This window comes from Microcebus murinus, chromosome X (genome assembly GCF_040939455.1).
Source record: "Microcebus murinus isolate Inina chromosome X, M.murinus_Inina_mat1.0, whole genome shotgun sequence".
Classification (NCBI taxonomy): domain Eukaryota; kingdom Metazoa; phylum Chordata; class Mammalia; order Primates; family Cheirogaleidae; genus Microcebus; species Microcebus murinus.
Genome location: NC_134136.1, coordinates 36,214,523 through 36,231,931, shown reverse-complemented (window position 1 = coordinate 36,231,931; position 17,409 = coordinate 36,214,523). Strand labels below are relative to the sequence as shown.

Here is a 17,409-nt window from a genome sequence, read left to right as displayed (position 1 = left end):
CAGCACACCACATGTAACCTAATTGTCTAGCAAAGGAGACCTAGCTAAGTAATGTATTATACATCAAAAGATGAACTATCATAAAGCCACTGGAAATCAGGTTTTACATTAGAATCTAATAACATGGAGAAAAGAAATATTGTAATATTTAAAAGAAAAGAAAGAAAAGAAATATAGTAATATATTAAGTTTAAAATGCACGATGTAATATAGTATATAGAGAATGGCCTTATGTTTGCGAAATATATAAATATAAATATTGGGATAGTATATTCTCAAATGTTAACAGTGGCTGAAAGATTAAAAATGAATTAAAAATGACATCGTAGGCCGGGAGCGGTGGCTCACGCTTGTAATCCTAGCACTCTGGGAGGCCGAGGCGGGCGGATTGCTCAAGGTCAGGAGTTCAAAACCAGCCTGAGCGAGACCCCGTCTCTACTACAAAAATAGAAAGAAATTAATTGGCCAACTAATATATATACATATATATATATTAGCCGAGCATGGTGGCTCGTGCCTGTAGTCCCAGCTACCCGGGAGGCTGAGGCAGGAGGATTGCTTGAGCCCAGGAGTTTGAGGTTGCTGTGAGCTAGGCTGACGCCACAGCACTCACTCTAGCCTGGGCAACAAAGCGAGACTCTGTCTCAAAAAAAAAAAAAAAAAAAAAAAAACGACATCGTGCCGTGTGTGTGTGTGTGTGTGTGTTTCTGTATTTAGGCAAACCACAATATTAGCTATTTTGTTGTAGTCTATTAAGGCCTTGATCTCTATTAGGGATAATATAATAAGTGTTATTTGTAAAGGGGAGAGCATACCCCTCCCAGCTAAAATCTCATTTTAACTGAAGTCATAGTGCCTTAACACAATATAATGAATAACAATGGGGAGAAATTTCAGACCCTGTGAGAGACCAGTGAGAAAGACAATTAAGTTGGATGGATAGATGACTCTCAAGTCATACCACATAGATAGCCATCTATTCCATCTACACCTCAGGCTATACCTGAGCCTGCAAAAAGATTCAGATAGAGAGCAAGGAATCATCAGGTAGGTGAAGCCCTAGGAACTAATGAGTTTGCAACAAGGAGAATGTGTAGTGAGAGAAGAGAATAGCCTAAGACAGAATCACAAAGAATAGCATTAAAGGAATAGGTTAAGGAAGAGTTGTTCACAAAGGCAAAAAACAAAAACAAAACTGGATAGGAAGAAAACCAGGAGTGGTCATGAAAGCTAAGGGCAGAGAAATTTCAAGTAAAACTGGTCAGCAGGGACAAATGCTACTGAGAGATTGAATAAGATGAAACAGTAACATGAAACAAAGGAGAGTCTGTTATATTTGGCAACAAGATATTTATTTGGTGACCTTGAAAAGAACATTAGCAACGGTGTGGTAGTGGGAGAAAACATTTCAGAGGAGCGTTGAAGAGTGGGGATGATTAAATACAATGGTTTAAATACATGTTTTATCTTTTCTTTCATGAAATTCCACTGAAATGACAGTCCAAGAATGAAATGTCATAAACCCACAAAGACAAAGAGAATGGAAAAGAGATGCCAACAAATAAGAGATTGTAAACAAATGTTTGGAAGCTAGAAAGGGATGGATGTGTGGTAACCAACAACAGACCAAAGAAAGCTGGATCAGGAAGCCAACAACATCACGCTGACTTAGTGCCACAGAAAGTTGAAAGTTTGCATGAGGAACAGCTAGATCCCTGGACCCACTAAACCAGAGGCTGCCCTTCCCTCATCCTGGCAGGAGATGTAAGGTTTACTTTCTGCTGAGCTTTGACATTATACTAAAAGCAGTCTTCAAACTCTCAGCTCCCTTTCCCTGCTTGGCTTCCAGAATGCTGGCAGACAGGCTTATACCCTCCACCACCCCCGTGACAAAAAGCAGGAGGTTAGAGGACTCCTTCCAAAGGAAAATGACTCAAGAGAAAACACCTACAGAAATGACAACTTGGGGTCCTTCGATAAAAAGCTGGCATTCTGCCTTAGAATCCTATAGCAAAGGTCACTAAACCAAGTTCACCAAATTCCCCCACCCACTCAGAGCTCCCAGTCATCTTTTAGTGCTTATATTTAAATAAACAGTGAAAAGCTTACCAGATATTTAGGAAAAGACAGCAACTGAAACAAACTAACAGAGAAAAGGAACTTGGAGGAAACCAAGACAATGCAGGGTTTAGAAGAAAACTTTTAAAGTGATAATACTCTCAGGAAGAAAAACAAATAGTTTGTATCCACAAAGCAAAAACAGAAACTAAAAAAGAAACAAAGGTCAAGAATGAACTCTTGTAAACAAAAAACATGAATGCTGAAATAACCAGGACTGGTAGAAGGATAAAAAATTAAGGAAATATATAGTAAAATGAGAAGATGAAGTTATGAAAAATAGAAAACAAAAGATTTTTTAAATCAGAGGGAAAATCAGGGATGTCCAATATTTGACCAATTAGAGTCCCAGAAAGAGAGAAGAGAGAAAATAAAGGGGAGGAAATTATTAGTGAATAATACAAGAAAATTTCCCAGAACTGTAAGTCACTAGTTTTCAGATTGGAAAGGCTCACTGCCCAACATGGATAAATGATAAAAGACCCACAACCAAGGCGAATCTTGGTGAAATTTCAGAAAAACAGGGTTAAAAATAAGATCTTAAAAGCTTCTAGATTTTAATGGCTAGTACCAAAAAGATGAAAGACACCAAGTCTTGGCAAGAATGTACAGAAAGGAGAACCCTTGTATACTGTTGGAGGGAATGTAAATTACTATAGCCATTATGGCAAATGGTATGGGGGTTCCCCACAAAACTAAAAATAGAACTGAAGGGGAAAACCGTTGGTGCCGGATGCGGCTGCTCCACATTCCCACAGGCGGGTGCTGTGTGGGGTCGGCCTCCAGCTGAGGCGCGTGCACACTACTGGGGCGGGGACCCCACCTGCATACTGGAATGCCTGGTGCTGGAATGCCATCGTGAGGCCCACATGCTGCTGCCTAGGGGGCACTGCGCTCTGACATCCGCTGTCTGGCCTGTGCTTGGTGCTCAGCAGTCTCCCATCCTCCAGCTGGCCTGACCCTGATTGGGTAATTTTTAAATCCCACTGTTGTTGATTGGAAGTTAAAGCTTGTTGCTGATTGGATGTTAAAGCTTGTAGTTGATTGGACGCTTTTTGAGTCCTACCAAAGGTATAAAAGCAGGAGGAGAACAAGGAAGAGGGGCAGAAGATCAGAAGACTGGAAGAGAGCTGTAACACTTGCTGGGCTGAGCCTGCTGGAGGAATAAAGACGGTTCTCTGAATCTTCATGTGCTCCTCGGTTCTTTCCCTGGTCAAGAGCTGTAAGACTAGCTGTACACATTGCCGCAACAGAACTATCATATATGATCCAACAATCCTACTTCTCAGTGTAAACCCAAAGTAATTGAAATCAATTTGCTGAGGAGATATCTGCGCTTCACTTCAGCACTATTCACAATAGCCAAGATAAATCTAAGTGTCCATCAACCGATGAATGGATGAAGAAAATGTGGTATATATACACAATGGAATGCTGCCTTATAAAGGAAGGAAATCTTGTCATTTACAACAACATGAATGAACCTGGAGGACATGATACTAAGTGAAATAAGCCAGGCATGGAAAGACAAAATACCACATGATCTCACTTATATGTGGAATCTCAAAGTCAAACTCATAGAAGTAGAGAATGGAATGGTGGTTACCAGAGGCTGGTGGTGGGAAAAGGGAAACAGAATTTTTTCTTTTGGAGACAGAGTCTCGCTCTGTTGCCCTGGCAAGAGTGCCGTGGCATCAGCCTAGCTCACACCAACCTCAAACTCCTGGGCTCAAGTGATCTTTCTGCCTCAGCTTCCTGAGTAGCTGGGACTACAGGCATGTGCCACCATGTCCGGCTATTTTTTTCTATATATTTTTAGTTGTCCAGATAATTTCTTTCTATTCTCAGGCTGGTCTCAAACTCCTGACCTCAAGCAATCCTCCCGCCTTGGCCTCCCAGAGTGCTAGGATTTACAGGCGTGAGCCACCATGCCCAGCTGGAAATAGAGAATTGTTGGTCAAAGAGTATAAAGTTTCAGTTAGACAGGAGGAATAAGTTTCTGAGATCTATTATTTTGCAGCAAGGTGACTATACTCAATAAAAATACATTATATATTTCCAAATAGCTAAGAGAGTAAATTTCAAATGTCTCACCACAAAAAAATGTTAAGAGAGCTAATGGATATGTTAATTTGCTTTATTTAATCATTCCACATTGTATGCATATAGCAAAACATCACAGTGTACCCCAATAATGTATACAATTATGATCTTTCAATTTAAAATAATGCTAATAATTTTTAAAAGCTTCTTGATTTTAAAATATACATCATATTCAAGAGATCAGGAATCAAATGGCAGTGAACATCTCAACACAACACTAGAATCAGGAGACAATGGAGCCATGCCTTCAAAATGATAAGGGAAATTTATTTCTAACTTATCAAGCATGAAAATTAATTAAAAATATTTTTAGACAAAAAGTTCTTGAAAATTTAGTCCCCATATACTCTTTCTTAAGAAAGTATGAGAGACATTATTCAAAAAAATCCAGGCAGAGACTGATGAATTAGCTAAAATTGAAGGGACAGAGCTGGGAATCCAGGGAGACTACATTGGCTGGAGACCACTAGGGCAGAGAGGAAAAAGCTTCAGAGAGAAATCTAGAGACCTTCAGAGAGTTTCCCCTTTGAAGCGGAAAGTTCCACAGAATACTGATCAACATATGCATGTGAGGAAGCTACTCAATGCTGCAGAAAGAGCCACCCAAAAAGATTAGAGGGAATATTCCCTGGGAACAACATAGGACCAGGAATAGTGTCTGTTCCTACCAGCTAAACTGAAAAATCTCATGATTCATGGAACACTGGGTAGAGTATTCAGAAGGACTTTGCCTCAGTAATGAGAAAAAATTGTCTCTAAACACTGCTCTGATTCTGCCTAACAAATCTTAAAAGCAAGACTTGAAAAGATCAAGCTATTTTCAAGTAACTTAACTGTGTCCCAGAACAAAGCTTAAGAGTATTTACAGGAATATAAAAATATACAGCACTTAAGAGGAAATTCACAAAGTCTGGCATCCAATCAAAAATTACCAGACATGCAAAGAATCTAGAAAATACATAATGAGGAGATAAAGCAAACAATCAAAACAGATCCAGATCTGACACAGGTGTTAGAATTAGCAGGTAAGGACATTAAAAACAGTTACTGCAACTGTATTCCATTTGTTCAAAAAGCTAGAGGAAAGGCTAAATATCTTAAAAAGAGATATGGAAGATATTTAAAAAAGACTCAAATCAAACTTCTAGAGATTAAAACTATAATATCTGAGATGAAAAATACACTGGAGGAGTTAACGGCAGATTAGGCATCATAGAAGAAAAAATTAGTGAACTTGAAGACATATCAATATAAACTATCCAAAATGAAACACCCAGAGAAAAAAACTCCAAAAAAAAAAAAATACAGCATCAGTGAGCTACTGGACAATTTCAAGTAGTCTAATATACATGTAATTAGAGTCGCCAGTAGAGTAGAAGGAGGTGCCATAAAAAATATTTGAAGAAATAATGAATGAAAAAGTTTCCAAATTTGAAGAAGTCAATGGTAATGTCTAAAATTGAAAACAGCAATGTAAGGATGATATTTGAAAACATAAAAGTCATGCATGTCAATAGAAACACCTAATAGAGTTGAAATTGCTTGGCTTTGTTGTAAATGCGTGGACTATGGCAATAGACTCCCTAGATTTGAATCCTGCCTCTGTCCCTTACTAGTTGGATATCATAGGCAAGTCACTTAACCTCTCTGAGCATTGTTCTCTCATTTGTAAAATGGGGATAATAATAGTGTTTACCTCATAAGGTTTTTGTGAGAATTAAATGAGTTAATACTTACCAAGGCTTAGAATAACCCTCAGTGCAAAATAAGTGCTCAGTATTATTAATATTATTATCAGGGAGCAGAAACTGAGGATGAAGAGATTGGCATTTCTTGCAATATGAGTTGTAGCAATATTTTACTTTCTAAGTATGTTCAGGGTATCCCTTTGATATAAATAAATTTTAAATACTTAAGAGTAAATTAGGGGTGAGGAAATGTAAAGTCTTTCAAGAGAAGTTTTCTGTGAAGGGAAGGAAAGGGACAGGATGACAGCTACAGGGGGCATAAGGTAAAAAAAAAGTTGTAGATTTTTGTTTTGTTTTGAGGTAGTAGAGAAATAAGTGGGTTTAAAAATGGAAGTGAAGTCAACTATAGAGGGGAGAAATTGAAGCTATGGAAAAAAGAGGGCATGTGACCAAAGCACAAATGAAGGGACATCTTTTCCATTATAACCAGAAGAAAAGAGGAAGTAATGGATGTGAAAGTATAGATGTCCAGCAGTTTGATATGAGAAATTGAGATATTTATCATTCACACCTACTGTTCTTCATAAAACGAGAGGGCATTTGTTGAGCATAAGCAGGAAGGTGGCAGGGTTGGAATTCTGAGAGGTAAGTACAAAAGATTTGAAATATCCATTATAGAGAACAAGTCAAAAAGAAAGCTGAAAAGCAACATAGAAGGATTTCAGGTCAGTACTGAGGGCCCAGGTGAGATTAGAAGCCATAAATTTCTGCTGCAGCAGTACCAACCTCTTTGGTTATGTGATTTTTGCCAGCAGGGCTCTTCAACTCAAATATATACATGGAAAAGGTGGGAATAGCAGGACTGATTCACGGTTGGGATTTTATCAGGTTGGCGTGATAGAAAGACAACGGGGCAAGGTCATTTTCCAAGGAAATCAGGGATATTGAAAAGAGAATAACCAAAGTAAGAAATCAGGAGGTAGCTGGTAGGTAGGAAGAAAGTACAGGAGTCAGGACATAGAGGTCCCAGTGAAGTTGAAGAGTAGATGTATTTGAAGGAAAAAGAGTTCTAAGTATGGAGATTATAGTTAGAAAGTGGGATATTTTAATTTATGATTTCAGTGCAATTCTGAGTGATGGTGAGGTTCAGCAGGTAGTCCATGGCAGTGGGTGGATGAAGTGGAGCAGAGGTGAAAGTCACTGGAAGAGGCTAGATGGCTAGAGCATTAGGTGAGTCAGCCATGTGGATGCTGCTGCAGTCATCCAGAATGATGGCAGGGGCAATAGAAGGAATACTGTGAGTCTGGAGCCAAACTCTTCAGCAAATGAGAGGGAGATATAAGAAGATCAAATCCAGCCTAATGAGCCACTGTAGCCGCTTGAAGCCTTGGTAACTATACTGAGCAATGTTTCAAACATGGATTTTTTGCCAATGGTCTACAGAAGGGTTTTAAAGGGTCCATGAGTACCCCAAAATTGTATACAAAGTTCTGAGTATATATGTAAAATGCATTTTTTCCCCTCTGGAAGAAGGTTCGTGACTTTCATCAATTCTCAAAAGGATAAGTGATTAAATAAAAGCCTTAAGGGCTGGGCGCACCTATAATCTTAGCACTCTGGGAGGCCAAGGCAAAGAGGATCACTTGAGGTCAGGAGTTCAAGACCAGCCTGAGAAAGACCAAGACCCCATCTCTACTAAAAATAGAAAAAATTAGCCGGGCATTGTGGCATACACCTGTAGTCCCAGCTACTTGGGAGGCTGAGGCAGGAGGATTGCTTGAGCCCAGGCATTTGAGGTTGCAGTGAGCTAGAATCATACCACTGCACTCCAGCCTAGGTAACAGAGAAAGACTCTGTCTCTTAAAAAAAAAAAAAAAATCCTGTGGTGGGGCTGCAGAGTCGGAGAGAAGGGCCCTGAAGACCGCAGGGCAATTTACCACTGAAGTTCAATAACTACTTAGCTGGTAAAATCTTCAGGTAGCAGCTGCTACATATATATGCCTAAACAGAATTAAGGCTGGCTCTTTTTCACAAGAACATGCATTTCAAAAGAATATAAGGAACTCACCTCTCAGCGATATTTTTTGCAGACTGTAGAAACCGTGCCTGGTCATTTTCTTTCAGGATGTGCTCAGCTTGGTTGATGAGGACTGTTGACCGTTCAAGACACTGGCGGCAATTAGCAACCTGCTGTGCCAACTTTCTGAGTTTTGTAACCTTAAAGTAATTAGCAAAAGAAAAAATAAGATAAAATATGCAGTGCTTAATTAAAAACAATAAAAAACCAACATGAAGGAGATATGCTGCAGTGATTCTAAAAATAAGGCTTATTAATATCCCATGGTTCTTATACTAACCACTCACCTTCTCACCCTACCTGCTATGTCTCTCTTGCCAACCCCTCCCTTCTCCTGTCTGCAGCTTGCTCACTTATGCTGCAATAGTCATATACTCTCATTTATCTACCTCCTCTTTGTATAGATAACATTAATTTTTCTGGTTGCAAAAGCAATGCATACTCATTATAGAAAATTTAGAAAATAAAAAGGATAAAAAGAAATGCTACCACATAGAAATGACCATTGTTTACATTTTACTGTTAATATACTTTCACATATGTTTAATAAAAAGTACCTTTTTCTTTATGAGTATCTACATTTCTATGTATATATTTCTCCAAGCATTTTTACACATACCTGTGTGTTCACAAATCTGTGTTCTTGAAAACTTCAGTTCTTGGGTAAGCTGGAACCACCCAGCATGGCATAAAGTATTGGTCATCACTCCAGGCTCTCAAAATTTCTTACATTATACACATAGCATGAGCTTATAATCATTAACACTGATTGGTATGGCAACAAGCCTAAAACCATATAGCTGCATGGAGGCTCACACCTGACCTTCCTAACCATGATTCTTCAGTTCCCAGGCTCGAAAAAACCTAGGAGTCTTCACTGACTCCTCTCTCTCCCTCATGTTTTTAATCTAATAAGTCAATGATTCCTATCATTTCCTTTCTAGCAATGCCTTCTTGCCTTCCATTTGTGCTCCTACTACTCATTTAAGGCTTCATCAACTCATACCAAGAATCACTCCGTAAGTCTCATAACTTGCTTTTCTGACTTTGGTATCATCCCATTCTGATCTACCCTGCATACCTCTGGCATATAAGTCAGTCTTTTTCCTTTATAAGAAACTAAAAGGGCTTCCCAACACCTGTCAGATTAAGCTCAAAGTCTCCATACTAGCATTCATGGCCCTTCCATGATCCTAGCCCACATTTCTAACGCTGGTTTTTTTTTCTTTCATTTTGCATTGACTTATACATAGTAAAGCACCCAAATGTTAAGTGTACAACTCAATGAATTTTTGCATACACATACACCAATGTAACTACTAACCAAGTCAAGACACAGACCATTTCCCATACCCCAGAATGGCCCGCACTTTTACTCGATTCATAGCAACAGAACATTGCTTTTTCTTTGCCTCTCTCCTTGCAACCTCATTTCTTCTTGCTTTCATGATCCAAGTTCAAATAGAACCATCTGGATCAAACTTTGACACTTGTAAATTCAACTCTTTCTTCGCCTCACTGAAGTGGCTATGCTTTACCTTTGTCTCTTTGATTTTGACAGCAATCATTTGTTTCCTCTGCTGGATGATCTCTACCAACTCGTCACATTCTTCCATAAGTTTTGCCTCATGCATAGCAGTATTCACCTGCCAAGAAAGTCCAGAGTATTACACAGTGATTATTGCCTTTGTCCCCTGCTGGCTCTAAAAGGTTCGGACTGACAGCTAAGCATGCACAACTTCTTCCATACCTCCCTCATAAGATCCACTCCTAGAAGAAGGGTAGAGATGATGATATTAATGATGCAAGGGCATTGAAGCACCACAGATAGGAAGATCTCCGGGCCTCTGGTAGATCATGATGGTTAATGGAAGGCTGGGCAGAAGGACAGATGAGATGGGGGCATGTTATTCCCACTGTGCAATTCCCTTTACTCCAGCACCCTTTCCTCCTGCTGTTCTTTTGGAAAGAGGGTAAGGAGATTTATGTATGTCAAGAAGATCCCCCTCCACAGGCACAATAATATTATAACATTACAACAACATATTTCTACTGTGCTAACAAAAATGATTTCAGTTTTCCTTGTTCTCTTCTAATTTTTCAATATATGAATGCACAGACATATTTTCACATTAAATATATTAATGTGCAGATATTTTTTCACATACTTGTCATCATGTTTTAGTGGATATTTCTCACCTTGGGCTGTCCAGTATCTGAATACCTTTCCTAATTTGGGATACCGGCTACACCACAATATCTCTACTGCAAAGTCAAGGTTAGAGGAAAAAAAGCCACCATTTTCCATCATCTTTCCATGGACTGATTTCTCCTTCTTCCCATCTCTATTACTATTGACACTAGATAGTACAGAGCCCCTAGGAGGAGCTAAAATGAGAATAGGGGGATCTTTGGGCTGCCCAAACATCAAGCGAATGGAATGGGGGGGGGACTAATATCTTTTAAGCACTTAACTTGCCAAGCACTTCATTGATAAATTATTTCATGTAATTATCATAAGAACTTTACAACATAGGAACGATTTTTTATTCCCATTTCACAGATAGGGAAACTGAGGTTCAGAGAATTTCAGTGACTTGCTCAAAAAAAAAAAAAAAAAAAAAACAACCCACACAGCTAATAAGTGGTAAAACCAGATTTCAAACCGAGTCCTGTCAAGTGAAACCCCTGGGCTGGCTGGGTGGGCGGATGAGGTTCAGTTCCACTTCAGTAGCACACAGAACAGTCACACAGGGAAGCACAATCATTCCAAGAGTCTATTCAAGGATCACTCGAGCAGAGCTCTAGAAAGCTGAGGAATAGACAATGGGTTACTTGAGAGCATCAAAACTCAAGGGGCTAAATGTGCTTCATTAGCAAGGTAGGGCTGCATTTCCAACTGCTATCCCTTTTCAGAGGATTCCTCTACATTCTTCAAGCCCAGCAAAACACCTGTCACTGGACTCTGCTACCTCTTCTCTTGTCCTCTAAGCTCCCTGCTGACTAATTTTCTGTTTCTTACTTAACTGAAAAAAAAATACATTTGTCGGTGAGTGATAACCTTATTTTGCTTTATTTCTACCTTCTAGGGGAAATGCCACATGGAAGCTTCTACTTACTCAGTCCCACACTGGCCATTCTACTTTTTGTTCCTCAGACTCCTCTCCCTTTTCCTAAATTGGATCTACCATTCCAAGGCAGATATCTTACCACCTTAAGAAACTCCTACTCATTGAAGAATACAGAAAATCACCTAGTTCTCCCTGGGTCCTTGTTAGAGTATCTGCAAAGTTAGACCCTTTCTTTTTATAGTTTCTCTTTTAGGCAGCTGCTGGTACAGTACACAGTGGGGTAGTACCTTTTATCTTGTAATTTAGTCCTTGGACTAACCTTTACATAACTCTCACTATATGCCAGGCATTGCTCTAATCAGTTTACATATATTAGCTCTCTCAATCTTCAAAACAACCCTATGAGGTAGGTAACATTATCTCCATTTGACAGATGAGGAAACCAGAGCACAGAGAGATCAAGTGACTTGCTCAAGGCTGCACACATCTAGTAAGTGGTAGAGATAGGATTTAGACCCAGGAAGTAGAGTCTACATCTTTAACCATTACACATACTGCCTCTCCAGTTGAGTGTAACAGCACCCCTGTCTTTAATTTCTGACAATTATCTCTGTTGAATCATCCATCTGTATTCTGTCATCCCTTTCTCCTTAGTCACTTCAAACTCCTTGTTGTTCCCCGAGAATGTCATGCCCTTTCATGTCCTGTGCCTTTGCCTGAGACTATTCTTTTATTTGGAAACTCATTTCCACTTGTGTTTATTGAACAGATCCTTTCTTTCAAGGCCCTGCTCAAAGATCATCACTTCTGTAATTTTTTCTTACCTGCTTGGACACAAGCAATTGGTCCCCTATTTATATTGCCATTGCACTTTATTCATAGTTCAATGATACCATTTGTTACCTTAGGTCATAATAATTGTTTTAGTCTGTCTTCCCTACTCAAACATGAGTTTTAGAGACCAAGGACTGTATCTTATTTGAATATATCTATCTCTAGCATAGTGACAGGAATATAGTAGATGTTTGTAAATATTTGTTGGATTGAATTGAATGGGAGAAAGATGTCTTTTACTGCTTGTTAGACATGTCCACTTTGTTACACAAGTTACCCTAAACTCAGCACATCTAAAAACAAACTTATCAACTTCCCCCCAGATCTGGCTTCCATCTCTGATTTCCTATTTTTTTGGTCAATGCTACTATCATTATTGCAGTTACTCAGATTGAGTAAACTCTGACATCTACTTCTCCCTTATCCCCCATGTAAATCCACAGCAATCCCAAAGTCCTTCCCTTCTTTCCTTTCCCATTTCACTAAAGTTCTTTTGGTAATATAGTATGGTGTAGACTATAATTTACATAAATTGAAAAGAAAGATCATTCTTGGTGGGGAAGTGGAAGAAAGATACATGAATGGAATAGGAGTTGGATTAAATTTTAAAGATGAAATAAGATTTAGATTTAAAAAGTGGGAAGAAGAGAAATTTCAAACAAAGCAAATGAGATTGAACTTTTTTCTTGAGGCATATGGTATCTTTGAAAAATATTTTTGAGATGAGGGAAGGTAAGGTGGTGGGAGAATGACCATAGTTAAAACTATTTTTAAAAGAAGGTGAAGCAGGATTGATTTAATGGGGGTTAATGGTAAGCTTGAGGATGATTTAGGAGGCTATTGTGATGTGAGCAAGGCCTGTCCCACAAGGATAACAGGAACAGAAAGGAAAGCTCAAATATGAAAAGCAATCCCTTGCTCAAAAACCTTCAACTAGACAGTAAGCTCCTTGAGGAAAGGTGTGCTACTTTGTTTCTCTCATTATAACTGACACAAAGCCTTACACACAGTTTCTCAACATCAGTAAATGTTGAGAAACATTTACTGATTGATTTAGCAAAGTAAAAAATCAAAACAAGAACGGCAAATATTAGAAAATATACTCCAGTGAGGGGATTTTATAGAGAAAATATAAGGTGAAATGAGGGAACTACGGTGGGAAGGGTTTTTTGGACAGCCACATCAGGGGAGATAAAACAACCAGGCACAACTAGTAGAGTGGAAAGTTGGCTGAAGAGGCAAAAATCCCAAAGTAAAGATAAAATAGTGACATTAAAATCTTTCCATGTCAAGAAGCAGCCCAAAAGAGCAGGGTCCTTAAGTGTTTTCTGAACAGGAACTACTTCAGGGAAAAACTGTCCTCATAATGTGAATAAAACAACTCAAATTGCTTGGAAGGCACTTGAAAGCCCTTGTAATTTCTTTGTTTGTAGCTTTGCTTGAAAAATACAGTGAGATATTTCACTTGCTTATTAATGCTTAGTTGAAAATAACTGGGGTTATCTTGATAAGCGTCCTTGGCTGGTTGGTTGGTTTGTAAAAGATCTCAGCTCTTTATTGGACCTTTGCTCTCTGTTTTGGGTTAGTGGGTTTGACTAAATTGACAGGGAAAACCATCCCACCTTGGGCCAGGACACAGCCAGCCACTCCCTGCCTCCCAGAACCACTGCTCCTGGAGCAGAGGCCTCATGTCCGTTCTCAGCGGCGCCCTTTGTCTCCATGGGCGGCGCTGCTTGCTCGATCTTGATTGGATACTTTTTTGAACCCCCCCTGCTGATTGGATGTTAAAGCTTGTTGCTGATTGGATGCTTTCTGAATCCTACCAAGGGTATAAAAACTGGAGGAGACCAAGGAGGGGAGGGGCAGATACTCTCGGAGCCCGCTGGCAGAATAAAAAATTCTCCAACTTTCAGTGTGCTGCTCGGTTCTTTCCCTTGTCAGGAGCTGTACACACTGGCTGTTAACACTAACTGTAATACTTGCCGGAACAAAATGGCTTTATGTCAGTGGAAAAAAAAAAATCTATCCTCTTTAAAAATACAATTAAATCAATCTTGGCAAGCCACTTGTGTAAATCCACCCAACCCAAAAAGACTTTTGGGAGCAGTTTGTGATGTTTAAGACTAAGGATCTCAGCCTCAATCTTCGTAAGCCTAAACACTAGGCAACACTGGCTCCCTGGTAAGTCACCAGGTTCTCTTTGCTCTGTGCTTTTTTACTTTCTTCCCAACGGCAGCAAGAATTTGATTTGCACATTTCTTTCCAACTGCCCATACTACCCTATTTCCTGAAGTTCTTTCCTACTCCCCAGCCCAAAGATTAATTTTAGAGTAAGGTCTAGTCTTCGCCAATTTTGTATCCTAATACAAACACACCAAGTCCCCTACTGGAAGGATTTTACTGCCTTCACAAGGATCACAAGGAAATAAATGTGTGAGAGTTCACAAAAGCCACAAATTGCAAGGATTTAAGAAATTGCACCAGAAGGATCACTTGAGCCCAGGAGTTTGAGGTTGCTGTGAGCTAGGCTGATGCCACGGCACTCTAGCCCGGGCAACAGAGTGAGACTCTGTCTCAAAAAAAAAAAAAAAAAAAAAAAAGGAAGAACAAAAGAAAAGAGAAATTGTAAAAAGTTATTTTGACAATTGTTTCTATTCTGTATTGAAGTGTAAGTGGGCTAGACCTTTTTTACCCTTAGTTTCTTTCAGAGAGCTTATTTGATAGTTTTCTGAGCGACCTCCCATATCTCATTCTATAGGCCTTTTATTCCTGGGTTTAAAGTTCATGAACCTTCCATCCAACCCAGCTCCATAAGAAACTTCCTGGCTTGCACTTTCTCCTCAGCTCATTCACATCAGTCCTGTAGACCACTACACTGGAGTTCAGAAGGCACTGAGATTTCCTGTTCAGGTGGGACAATATGTATGAAATAGTAAATGATCCCGTATACCCAGACTCAAGTGAACTGCATTGATATAGGAAGAGAATTCCTCACTGGCTTCTCCATCTCAGTGTCCTCCATTCTATACAGTCAATGCCAACCTAGTGTATTCCCTGAAATCTGCCCAAATAGATCTTCCCCCCCTTGCACCTAGAAGATTTTGAAATCCCAACACTAAAGATCATTTGGGGAATTTTTTGTTTCAACAAACATTTATTGAGTGCCTACCATGTAGAAGGAACTATGCCAGGTTCCCTGAGTGGGATATAATGGTGAAAAAGATTCAGCTTCTGCCTTCAAATCACTTACAATCTAGTGGAGAGAATGAGTGTGAATACAACTAATTATAATTTAAGGAATAGCAGAGCAAGTAATAGAATACGATTAAAGCTCTATGAGAACATGGAGAAGGCAAAATTAATTTTGCCCATGGAGAAGGAGAATCAGGGGATTAGAGAAGGTTTCATGTGGCAGAGCTGGTCTTGAAGGATATGCAAGACTTGGGTAGGTAGAAATGGGGCTTAAGGCCGGGCGCGGTGGCTCACGCCTGTAACCCTAGCATTCTGGGAGGCCGAGGCGGGAGGATTGCTCGAGGTCAGGAGTTCGAAACCAGCCTGAGCAAGAGTGAGACCCTGTCTCTACTACAAATTAAAAAAAGAAATTAATTGGCCAACTATTATATATAGAAAAAAATTAGCCAGGCATGGTGGCACATGCCTGTAGTCCCAGCTACTCGGGAGGCTGAGGCAGGAGGATCGCTTGAGCCCAGGAGTTCGAGGTTGCTGTGAGCTAGGCTGACGCCATGGCACTCACTCTAGCCTGGGCAACAAAGTGAGACTCTGTCTCAAAAAAAAAAAAAAAAGAAAAGAAATGGGGCTTAAGAGGAGAGAAGTCCAGGCAGTGAGAATGGTATGAATAGCAGGGGCAAAAGCATAGGCAGGAAAGTAGAGAACGTGTTTCTTCTCAGCAGATAAGCCTGACAGCTAGAAATGGGGGGGGAGGGTTGCAGATATATTACGCAGAGCTAGGCTGTCATTTTGAGTCTCTGAGAGTCCCTGGATAAAATGTCAAGATCTTAGCACTATAGTAACATCTTAAGCACTGTTAATTAACATCTTAGTTGAAAAGGAGGTGGAGAGAGAAGGCAGGCACAGTTCCTTGAAGAAGTGGGAGGGCACAAGAAATTTCCCACTTCGTATTATTGCCCAGGACCAATTAGGTGATCACTATCCCACCTTCTCAGACTCCCTACCATCAGAAGCAAAGAGGCTGAGTGTGGCTTCATTCAATATTCAGTCACTTTCTGTGCAAAGGAGATGAGAAGGAAAAGTGAGAGGTAAGTTGGAGACCTGACAGATTGTCAGTAAGTTGTTATAAACAGGTTTGTCACCTTACTGAGCTGCAAAGAGTTCATTACTTTCTTATAATGATGCATGCAAGAAAACACAGTGCTTACGAAGCAGACATAAGCAGGAAAGTACAGAACACTTTCTTCATTGTGGCAGCATCAAAGCTAAGGTATTAACCCAGATCTCACTTTAAAGGCAATCTCTCTCTCTCTCTCTCTCTCTCTCTCTCTCTCTCTCCCTCCTACACACACCCCCCTCGCTCTGCACCCTAGCTTATTTTTATCCATAGCACACCTAATAAATGTATATTTATAGGGATTTATTATAATCCCTAATAAATGTATATTTATTTGTTTATAGTGTGTTTCCCTCACTAGAATGTAAGCTCCTTAAAGTTAAGGACTTTGTTTTATTCACTACTGCATCCCCAACACCTGGAATGGTGCCTAGCACACTGTAGGTGCTCAATAAGTATTTGCTGAATGGATGAATGAATGTGAGAGTGTCAGCCCTGAAGTAAAGGTATAATGTGGCCGGGCGCAGTGGCTCATGCTTCTAATCCTAGCACTCTGGAAGGCCAAGGAGGGAGGATCGCTCAAGGTCAGGAGTTCGAAACCAGCCTGAGCAAAAGCGAGACCCTGTCTCTACTAAAAATAGAAAGAAATTAATTGGCCAACTAAAAATATATAAAAAATTAGCCGGGCATGGTGGCGAATGCCTGTAGTCCCAGCTACTCGGGAGGCTGAGGCAGGAGGATCGCTTGAGCCCAGGAGTTTGAGGTTGCTGTGAGCTAGGCTGACGCCACTGCACTCTAGCCCAGGCAACAGAGTGAGATTCTGTCAAAAAAAATTAAAGGTATAATGAAAAATCATATAGTATGTTACATTTCTTTTCATTTATTTATTTTAATTTTTTCAATTCAGGATATTATGGAGGTACAAACATTTTGTTTGCATTTAATGTGTTTGCCTCACCCAAGCCAGGGCTACAAGTGTGTTCTTCCCCCATACTAGTATGTTACGTTTCTTTATTACATGAGACAAATTTCCCTTACATTTTCTTTTTACACGATTACTCAGTTTTCTTTTGCTGTTGTGTCATCTAAATATTGTTCATTGAATTATGAAATATTTGGAGTGATGTTGGAATAACCTAGATTCTAGGAGACCACATATTCTTCTATGTTTCCTTTCCCAGTGTTAAAAGAAAGATTAAGTTGCCTTTCCGA

General features: G+C 39.7%; 1 protein-coding gene across 3 annotated transcripts in view; it reads right to left on the bottom strand.

Moving 5' to 3' along the window:
- Positions 1-17,409, bottom strand: part of MID2 (midline 2) — a 97,758-nt gene that overhangs the window by 18,136 nt on the left and 62,213 nt on the right. For all 3 annotated transcript variants that reach the window (XM_012750676.3, XM_012750637.2, XM_012750666.2), the window contains exons 4-5: positions 9,525-9,632; positions 7,978-8,126 (exon numbers count right to left, since the gene is read on the bottom strand). In XM_012750676.3, the coding sequence (XP_012606130.1) occupies positions 7,978-8,126; positions 9,525-9,632 (257 nt within the window). The remainder of the gene's footprint in view (positions 1-7,977; positions 8,127-9,524; positions 9,633-17,409) is intronic.